Consider the following 10,176-nt stretch of genomic DNA (forward strand, 5'->3'; position numbering starts at 1 on the left):
TAGAACAGCTAATATTACCCTATTAGAGACCTGAAGGACCAGATACCCTATAGAATCATTCTATCACCCCTTTAAGACCTCTTTAAATGGAAGTTTTATTAGTCAGAACAGAAAGCCAGATATCTCAGATTTAATCTACCACCAGTACTAATCTAATTATCTGAGTTATTCCTCTCAGTCAGTCATGTTTTAAAACTGGAGAATTAAAGGTTTAGACACGCTAAAAATGTAAATGCAGAAAATGCCTCCAGCTGCTGGTCTCCTCTGTCCCTTTAAAGATGTCTCTGCTTATTTCTGAAGGAAGTGATGAGATGCGGACATTCTGCTTTAAACTTTTCAACCTTTCTTTCCAGATTGTGTCTTCAGCCTCCACAGATCTGCAGGATTATACCTATTACTTTGTGCCTGCTCCCTGGCTCTCCTGCAAGCTGCTGCGCCTGCTGCAGTGCTACCCTCCACCAGAAGATGGCGCAGTGAAGGGCCGCCTGGTGGAGTGTCTGGAAACCATCCTGAATAAGGCCCAGGAGCCGCCCAAATCCAAGAAGGTGCAGCATTCCAACGCCAAGAACGCCATCTTGTTCGAGGCGATCTCACTAATCATCCACTATGACAGGTGAGCATCGTTCATGGCGCCGCCTCTCCGTCTGCCAGCTACTGTCTACATCTTAATCCGTTTCCTCCTCAGGGTCTCTGTGGGTCATTAAAAGCCATTCAATTATTATTTTTTTAAACCAAGACCTTAATTGGCATTCAAATTCATTAAATATGATTATCTAGGCATTTATAATGCTTTATTTAAAAAAAAAATGTTTATAAAAACATTTAAGTCAGAGATATTATATCGCAATATATTTGCGTGGAACTGTTTCCGGTTGATTGTAAAGCCGGATGTTACGAAAAAAAGCTAGAGAATGGGAGGAAAATGCTAATTTCAACAAAAAACGAGCTGAAAAACGAGGATTTCGGGACACGGCTGCAGCCTGATGACGCTGAAGACGACCAAGGAGTTTGCTCTGTTTTTTATATATCTATAAAAAAATCAGGGATCGACGTTAAGGATTTTTACCAACTGCCCTTCGGGCAAGTAACTTTCACATTTCATTTGCCCAGAAACAATTTTTACTTGTCCAGTATAATGTTAGATAAATATAGTTCCTAATATTCATTTTTGTGTATATATCAATGAAACATATTTTTTGTAATTGAGTATTTTTTAAGTTTCCAGGTTCCTGGTGTGTATCTGCATGCGTCAGATAATGATCTCCAGCCTACATTACCGTGTTAACATGCTTTTCAATCCTTCCTGCTCATTCTTTTCAAACTAAACGGTCGTTGTGTGCTTGGAAAAATATAAATTATAATGTTAAAAATCTGAAAAAAACTTGACAGGTTAAAAACTTCAGATAAATCACAAGATGGAAGTCAATGTCACAAATGAATGACTTTTATTTTAGAGTCACGGTATGTTTATAGAAGATTATACTATTAATATAATGTGACTTTTCTAGAGAATCATAATACATAGTTATTTTATTCAGGGTTTCCACAGTCTGACATCATTTCAGAATTCCCTGACTTTTAACTGACTCAGGATTAGTTTTCCCTGACAAAATAAATGCAGCAACAAGACAATAATAATAACATAACAGGCCACCAATCATGTTTAGCTCTATAACATTAAAATGTACCTCTCCAATGTCTGAGAGAAAAAGATGTATGACCATTTTTAATGTATGACCTGCATCACTGTACAGAAGATGCCATATGATAGCGCTTTCTAGCTCGTTTGTCGTTTGGTAACTACATCAAAATTACCGCTAGGTGGACAAAAATCACGCCATCTGGCAGAAAATCACGCAGCTTTTTCAAATCACGCAAGAATGTGTACAAAACAACAAAAAATGGCGCCGGCAACGCTTCTGGGTCATTTTCATCGAATGTCGGTGATTTTAAAATTAATTTTGAGTGATAATTTTTTTTTGCGATCATTGCACTTGCCCAGCGGGCAAATGCCACTGCAAAAACGAGCTAGAAATAAGTAAAAATTTCTTAAATTAAGTGTATTTACCCTTAATTTGAGCAGGTAAATGAGACAGTCTGCCAATGGAATGAGTAATTTTACTCTTAAAATAAGATAATTAGATAATATGCACTTAAAATAAGGCAAAGCAATTATTTTTTCTTATTTTAAGTGTAAATCATCTTGTTCCATTGGCAAAATGTCTCTTTTACCTCCTCAATTCAAGAACAAATGCACTTATTTTAAGAAAAAATGACTTATCTAGATTTAGATGTTTTGCATTACTTGCCCCGGGAGATCAGGCGATGGTTAACATCCAGCCCTGGATATGTTTGGGCTATATCACAATACACAACATATATCAAGATATGCTTAGATTACCTTCATAAACAAAGTGCATAAAATTGCACTGATATACTCAGTTAAGCTTTTGGTTTTAAGTTTCATTTAATTTTGTTATTTTTTTCCAGCTCACAGCTTTTCTGCCACATGTTGTCTTTGGGGGTCAGAATTAAACCTTTAACAAAATCCCAGCAACCAAACAGTAAACAAACCAAAAACACACAATACTAAATAAAATGCAAAATAGAAAAGGGCTCATTTGTGCATAGTAATAAAAAAAGAGGAATGGAAAAAAGAAATTGACCTGAAATTACAAAAACAAAAGTGGAAATACCATCATAAAAATTAGAGCATTATCAGAGCATCTCCAGACTATCAGCATTGATCTTTATCTTCTGGGGATTTTAAAGAAGCACAAAAAGATGTAAAACTTTGTCAAGTTTAGTAAACGGCTGTAAAACCTCTGACATCACATCCCAGCTATTAGAGCATCTAAAAAACATTTAAATAATGTAATAAATATCGTCTGTGATTTCCCTCCTTCTCTTCCTGTTTCTCTCAAATGACTTTATAGTCATTTTTTTACACAGAGAGTATAAAAAACAAATGTTATTCAGTGCAGCTCTCCAAGACATTTTCATTTTTAAAGTGCAGCAGTGATAAATGTAAACATACGACTCTATATGATTAAGAGTTTCTAACGTTCAGGGTTTTTTTTCTTTACAAACCCCCTTTTATACACCATTCAGCAGTCAACTGGTATTATTTCTTCAAACGACGAGGCCGACGCCATCGGCTTCACAGCTGATTGATTGAATGTTTTAATTGGTGTGCGGGGAAACGCTGACATGCAGAGTTTACATTCTTCCTTCTGCAGCGGACGACTTTTTAGGTGCTGAAATAAATTTGTTCTGCTTCCTTTAGCAGCAAAGGTTTTCGTATAAATTAGCGCCTTTGTTCGGCGTGAAATCCAAACCGCTGCTGTATATCGCTCAGCTGAAACTCTGCCGGTTGCTGTAGTGTGGGAGAAAATATTCCTGTTTGGACGAGGGGTTTATGATGCATTCAAAGTGTGTGGGAAAAATCAAACTCTCAATGAAATAGATGCAGACGGCTTAATGTCGTCCTGTGAATTTGTCCTTGATGGCTGCGGTAGTCATGGAGTATATCTGGTATATCGCTCACCTCTAGTTTAAACTCAAGTTTATGAAGGCCTGGATCTGAGCTCCATCTCCAGCCCTCTGCTGTTGGTGACCTTCATTAAGCAGAATTAAAGTACAACAGACATGAGGCTGAGATGTTAGCAGCTGTTGGTTTTCCTCCAGGTTCTCGTCCTCCCAGCCGCTGCAGCTCATCTAACGGTTTAATGTGGTTTCTGCTCCCTTTTTATGTCCTTTGGCCAAGTTCTCCTTAAAACCCGGGATACTGACCTCCCTGGTTAAATAAAGATTTAACTGTCCCTGATATCGGTCTAAAATGTGTTTGGTGTTATTTCAAAGATGACTGACGTGTTTATCCATAAATAAATGGCTGCTGGGATCTAAAGCTCAGGAAGTGGCGCATCTCTCATCTCTACTGCACTGCTTGGTGTTTCAGCTCTGCTGGGATCATCATTAAAACCAGTCGTTTGTCTTTCCCAGTGAGCCAAACCTTCTGGTGCGAGCCTGTAACCAGCTGGGCCAGTTCCTGCAGCACAGAGAGACCAATCTGCGTTATCTAGCTCTGGAGAGCATGTGTACTCTGGCCAGCTCAGAGTTCTCCCATGAAGCGGTGAAGACGCACATCGAGACGGTCATCAATGCCCTGAAGGTGCTGCCTCACACCTAAAACATTTAAACTGATGATGATTGTCCTCAATAACTTTCCTGTCGCTGCTCTTTGTCAGACGGAGAGAGACGTCAGCGTTCGACAGCGAGCCGCCGATCTGCTCTATGCCATGTGTGATCGCAGCAACGCCAAGCAGATCGTAGCAGAGATGCTGAGCTACCTGGAGACGGCAGACTACTCCATCAGAGAGGAGATGGTGCGTGAGACACCCTGATGCACCTGGATACCAGCAACCACTGAGAAAACATGTTCTGGTTCCTCCTGCCTCACTAAAAGCAGTAAAGGAGGAGAGGCTGAACCATTTAAGGAATGGATTCAGTTCATTGGTTCTGTCCAGACGTCCATCTGTCTGATCTTCTTCTGCTGGTTTTCCAGCCTCTGCCTCTTTGCCTCCTTTCTTCCTCTGATCTTCACCTTAAGCTGCTTCTATATTCTCCTCATTAATTCCCGTCTTCCTTCTTAAAGCAGTTTTTTCTTGCTGAGCAGTTCCTTCAGATCCTCTGTGATCCAGGGTTTATTATCTGGAAGCATTTCTCTGTTCTGGTAGTGATGCTGTTACGTACAGGAGCTGGTGCACCAGCAGCTCACCAGCGTCAGTCAGTAGATGCAGTCTGAAACACTCTGGTCCTCAGATGTGATGAAGTACCAAACTGGGCCGTTTACTTTCTCTCAGTTCTCTGTTAGGTTCCCTCTGATAAAGTTAGCAGAGTAAAACAGACTGAAGTACAGTAGCAGCCGTTCAGAATGACCCTTCCCTGTCAGACGCCAGCCCAATGGCGGCCACCTTCCCTGCAACTCCCAGCCAAATACCCTCCAACTTCCAGCCACTCCAGTGACCCCCTGCATATTATTTTCCTCTGACTCCTCCCTTTCACTGAATTACAGGGTCTGACCAGGAGATGGCGCTTCTCTTTAGATCTTAATGTCCACAAATCATGACAGAATATTTTAGTTCAAAGATTGATGTTTAAAACGAATGATAGTGGAGACGCCAAGGACCCATCAGGGAAAGTTGGGAAATTTTGAACGGCTGTTACTGTTAGAGCAACTATTGGAAAATCGGATCATCATCAGAGCAGATCAGCAGCTCTTAAGGCGCCATGATGATGGCGTCCCATGAAGGGGTAGAAAACACTGCTGGGGAAATGTTTAGGTCAGTAGGGAAGTGATTGACCCGTCGCTCTGCTTTCATTAAGGTGCTTAAAGTGGCCATCCTGGCAGAAAAGTATGCTGTGGATTATTCCTGGTATGTGGACACCATCCTGAACCTGATCCGCATCGCTGGGGACTACGTCAGTGAGGAGGTGTGGTATCGCGTCATCCAGATCGTCATCAACCGAGACGACGTGCAAGGCTACGCCGCCAAGACCGTCTTTGAGGTACGTCCATGGGAACGGCTTGCTGTTCTGATGCTAAATGCTTCCTCCTGCCAACAGCAGCTTAACTTTCCTAGAGCCCAGCAGCGTCCTGTCTGTGGGTCTGTGGGTGGGGGTGTCATGGGCCCCTACTGCTCTCAATGAGTTCAAAGCTGTTGCAGGGTGGGGTATTAAATATGGATGTTAGGTCCCCCTGAAGGCGGCTTGGAACTTCCCTACCGGTTCTTTACCTGGGAGCAAGTTATTTACTACTCTGGGTAAAACCGTATAAAAAAGGACTATAAAACAGGAGTAAAAAAGTAAAAGAGTTAGTTCCAGATCAGGTTGTTACAGGACAGAGAAATTGCTTAGGGTTGGCAAAGCTGTGGGCTCAAAAACGTCAGCGAGGGTCCGGCAAAGATTGAGTCCCGAACAAGGTCATCTCCTCCTTCTTATACCTCATGAGTTCATGTTTTGCATCAGGTGGAAGCTCAGCTTTCTTTATCAGAAACTGACACGCCATCCATGCCTTGAACTCCATGCATCTTGCCTCTTTACCCCAGGATTACACACAGCTCTCCTTTATCAGTCCGGCTCCAGGATGTGCCCATATCCTGTGTATTTCTAAAGACACGAAGGCTGTCCTGGTTAGATGGCCTCCGTACACACAGTGACATCCACAATGTGAAGGAAGGCCTTCTACTCTGTTTCTGGCTAACAGAATAACAATGCACAGGATGTATAAAGAGTAAACCTAACAGTATGAACCAGTTACTCACTGATCCCCACAGAGATCAATAAAGACTGGAGGAGCTGAATCCATCTGGTAGGGGCTGTAGTCTCACAAATGTTTCAAGACTCTCTTGGTGACCTTCTTTTGTTTGTGGATGTGCTGAGCAAAGGCCAGTTTCAGGTCCACCTAGGCTGGGTTGGTAGGCTGGGCTGGTAGACTGGGCTGGTAGGCTGGGCTGGTAGGCTGGGCTGGTAGGCTGGGCTGGTAGGCTGGGCTGGTAGGCTGGGCTGGTAGACTGGGCTGGTAGACTGGGCTGGTAAGCTGTGCTAGTAGGCTGGGTTTGTAAGCTGGTAGGCTAGTAGCCTGGGCTGAGAGCTGTGGTCTCTGACAGTGGGTGTTAGAGGACACATTTCTTTCTGGGAATGTTTTGGTGGATTGGTATCTGCTCGTAATTCCTAGCAGCTAAAGGATCAGAGCTTGGAGGATCTGGGATTAAACCTGATTTAATTTAGCTGGTTTTATGCTGAGCTCCTGTTTAGATTCCTGGTCTTTTTGGTGCAGTTAGTTTCTACCCATCGTAGGACCAAACGTCAGCGGTGTCTAGCTAGGTTAGGGTCACGGTTCGGCCCTTGGAGAGAACGGAGAACTGTGATTGGCTGTGTGAGGTTTGCCTACATGTTTATGGGCATGTTGGACCTGCTTTGCTTTAGTTGCATCCAATCCAAAGGTCTCACTGGATCCTTGTGTTTCAGGCCCTGCAGGCCCCAGCGTGCCATGAGAACATGGTGAAGGTCGGAGGCTACATCCTGGGAGAGTTTGGGAACCTGATCGCCGGGGATCCACGCTCCAGGTCTGTCCTCTCTGCACTGCTCTGCTCTGGTCTCTTTGAGGCTCCGTGCTCACCAGCTGGTCCTTTCCCTCCAGTCCCCTGGTCCAGTTCAACCTTCTCCACTCCAAGTTCCACCTGTGCTCGGTGCCGACCCGCGCTCTGCTGCTGTCGGCCTACATCAAGTTCATCAACCTGTTCCCAGAGACGAAGGCCACCATCCAGGAGGTGCTGCGCTGCGACAGCCAGATCCGTAACTCTGACGTGGAGCTGCAGCAGCGAGCCGTCGAGTACTTGAAGCTCTCCTCCATCGCCAGCACAGATGTCCTGGTTGGTTCTGCCCACCTGCTATGATCCACCTGGGCCCAGTCGGGCTCGGTGAGGACGGCTCTCACTCTCAGGTGTTTGTTCTCCTTCCACCCAGGCCACCGTGTTGGAGGAGATGCCACCCTTCCCAGAGAGAGAGTCCTCCATTCTGGCTAAGTTGAAGAAGAAGAAGGGGCCTGGCGCGGTTTCGGTGACGGAGCTTGAAGACGGTAAAAGGGAGAGCGGCGAGTTGAATGGAAGCGGCGAGCGGGGTCAGGACGCCGCAGCCATGGCTGCCTCCAACGCAGTAAGCTCCCTCTGTGCCCCCGAGGCTGCGTGAAGGTCCCGCTCTGCCTCTGCTCTAAGTGTCCCTGTCTTCCAGTCCACCCCGTCTCCATCGGCGGACCTGCTGGGGATCCGCTCCGCAGCTCCGGTCAACGCCGCCCCAGCCAGCGCCGGCAGTCTACTGGTGGATGTGTTTTCAGAGGTGGGCCCAGCTGCACCTTCTGGGGCGGTGAACGACGACGGCTTCCTCAGGTGAACACCAGCATCTGTTGATCAGCAGGTTCTGAACCAGACGAAGCGCTGTGGCGGTTCTGCCTGGAGCCCGGCGTTCAGCTGCAGCCTCCTCTGGTGGCTCTGTCAGAGATGGTCTGTGGCTGCCGCAGGTCATCTCCTCAGCAGAATCAGTCCAGGAACACATGGATCCATCACCAGTAGAGGGAAACATTCAGGTGCTCCTCGTTCTGATGAGCACGGCTCACCAGCGCCCCCGGGTGGCGGTTGGATGCCGTCTCTACGGCTCTTTGACCCCAGAAACAAGCAGCATTGATGAAGCCGGAGGTGCTTCTGAAATGTGTGAACATGGTGGGATGGAGCTGGGCCTCCTCGAATCTTTCCCTCTCTGTAATGCTTCCTCATTAATCGGACTTCCTGGAAGGAGGCTGTGATCGTTAGCTCTTCCTGTGCATGTGGCGTATTTGTCTGTCAGTCGTGTCGTGGTTCTGTTTGCTCGTATATCTCTGATGTATTCAGGCCTGCCAACCTGGAGACCAGCGGCTATGCTAGCATCTGATTGGAGATCTGAGCAAAGTGCTTCACACCTCGTTCAGTCAAGTGAGCTACATGTTAGCCACCGCTGCCCTCTGACCACCATCGCTATTGGCCCAATGACACCGAGGAGCTTGAACCAACAACCCTCTGGTTGCAGGGCAGACCTCTGCATCTGACGCCACTTTAGCAGATCAGATGGGTAATTCCTCTGATTGGTCGGATATTAGGTGACCGTTAAGGAGGTTTGCTGCCGTGTAATCGACAGCTCTGGGTAAAGCGCCGTCGCTTCGCTGCAGGAAGCTACCGCCATCAGAGCGCAGCTAGCCTAGGCCTTCGCCGTGTGATCATTGTCCTCTCTCTGAAGCTGCAAACATTTGTTGATCCACAGACGGCGACGGGTCACTGAGGACGGCGTGATGCTGACGTCAGTCAGCAGGGTGGAGCAACATGTAGCTGTTGGAGCTTCCTCTCCATCTCTATTAGTTTATTACGGCCGAGGGTCCTCCTGTCTGACTGGTGCTTCACGTCCTCCAGCTGTTCCTCCTCCTTCCATGCTCCACAGTAGACCTCCTGACAGAGATCACAGCCAAACATCTGGAGAACATCAGCATGAGTCCATCAGAGAACAGGGGGGGGCTGAGTCCATGTCCGCCCTGACCTCTGACCCCTCCGTCTCTATACAGTGGACTTGGTAGTGAACTCTGTTGACTGATCACAGATCAGACAGATCACCACTACTCTTTGCTCTCCATTGGTCATGTGACTCCGCCTCCTCGCACGGTGCCATCTTTGTTCCTTCTCGCCTCCAAAACCAATCCCATAATCCTTTGTTAGGAGAGCAAAGCATTCTGGGATATATCTGCTCGTCTAGTGAAAATGATGATTATCGCTACCTGATCCGTCCCGCTCATGCGCGCACAGATATACATCTGGATGTCCATAAATAACGTTATTATGCTTCTAAAATTGCTTATTTCTATCCTTAACTCTCTGTAGAATGCTGATAGACATCTTTAAAAAATGTTTAATGAGTTTTTGTGAGACAATTTTGATGCTTTTTCCATTTTCTCAGTTAAACTTCTTCCCTGACGTCATCATGGGACACGATCAGAGCAGTAAATCTGATCAAACCACGTTTATCTGCATTTTACTTGTTTCTTTCTTTAGATTAATCTCTATATACCATAATGTTCACATGAAAGAAATACATAAAACCCAAAAAGACTAGATTTATGTTTAAATCCAAAGTTCAAATCCTTTTAAATATTTTTGTATTTGCGTAAATATTGCATATTCTAAAAACGAAAAAAAAGCAATATCTAAAAAATATTGAAATAGCCTTTGAAATGTTACTGTGACAGCTGTGGGCGTGGCCAATGATGATGTCATGCATTACAGTGGAGAGCATGAACGCAAAAACGTTTCCATTTCTTCCAGAAAAGTCTTTAATATTTTCTATACGACGTAGTTCAGCATTCTTTAATGTTTTTAAGTATATAAATAAGTATTTTCACGACCGATATCACATCGTTTTTCAGCGATCCAGATCTTTTTCTGTTGGTGCATGCGCAGGACGGATCGGGTAGTCACAATGAACACTACTTTTCTAGGTGCATTGTGGGAAATTCGGACATGGCCAGCCTGTTCCTATGTGTCCTGTTGGCAAAGGATTGTGGGAAATAGTTGATCTCGTAGTGGCGTATAGGATCATGAG

General features: G+C 45.3%; 1 protein-coding gene across 1 annotated transcript in view; it reads left to right on the plus strand.

Moving 5' to 3' along the window:
* The window catches only part of LOC107103921 (AP-2 complex subunit alpha-1-like), a 25,905-nt gene that overhangs the window by 12,017 nt on the left and 3,712 nt on the right, over nt 1-10,176 (plus strand). Inside the window, exons 6-13 of the mRNA XM_015403780.1 lie at nt 354-613; nt 4,003-4,171; nt 4,248-4,385; nt 5,386-5,568; nt 7,030-7,127; nt 7,202-7,433; nt 7,528-7,716; nt 7,792-7,946. Coding sequence (XP_015259266.1) covers nt 354-613; nt 4,003-4,171; nt 4,248-4,385; nt 5,386-5,568; nt 7,030-7,127; nt 7,202-7,433; nt 7,528-7,716; nt 7,792-7,946 — 1,424 coding nt within the window. The remainder of the gene's footprint in view (nt 1-353; nt 614-4,002; nt 4,172-4,247; nt 4,386-5,385; nt 5,569-7,029; nt 7,128-7,201; nt 7,434-7,527; nt 7,717-7,791; nt 7,947-10,176) is intronic.

The sequence above is a fragment of the Cyprinodon variegatus genome, unplaced genomic scaffold (assembly GCF_000732505.1).
Source record: "Cyprinodon variegatus isolate N-32 unplaced genomic scaffold, C_variegatus-1.0 Scaffold1565, whole genome shotgun sequence".
NCBI lineage: Eukaryota > Metazoa > Chordata > Actinopteri > Cyprinodontiformes > Cyprinodontidae > Cyprinodon > Cyprinodon variegatus.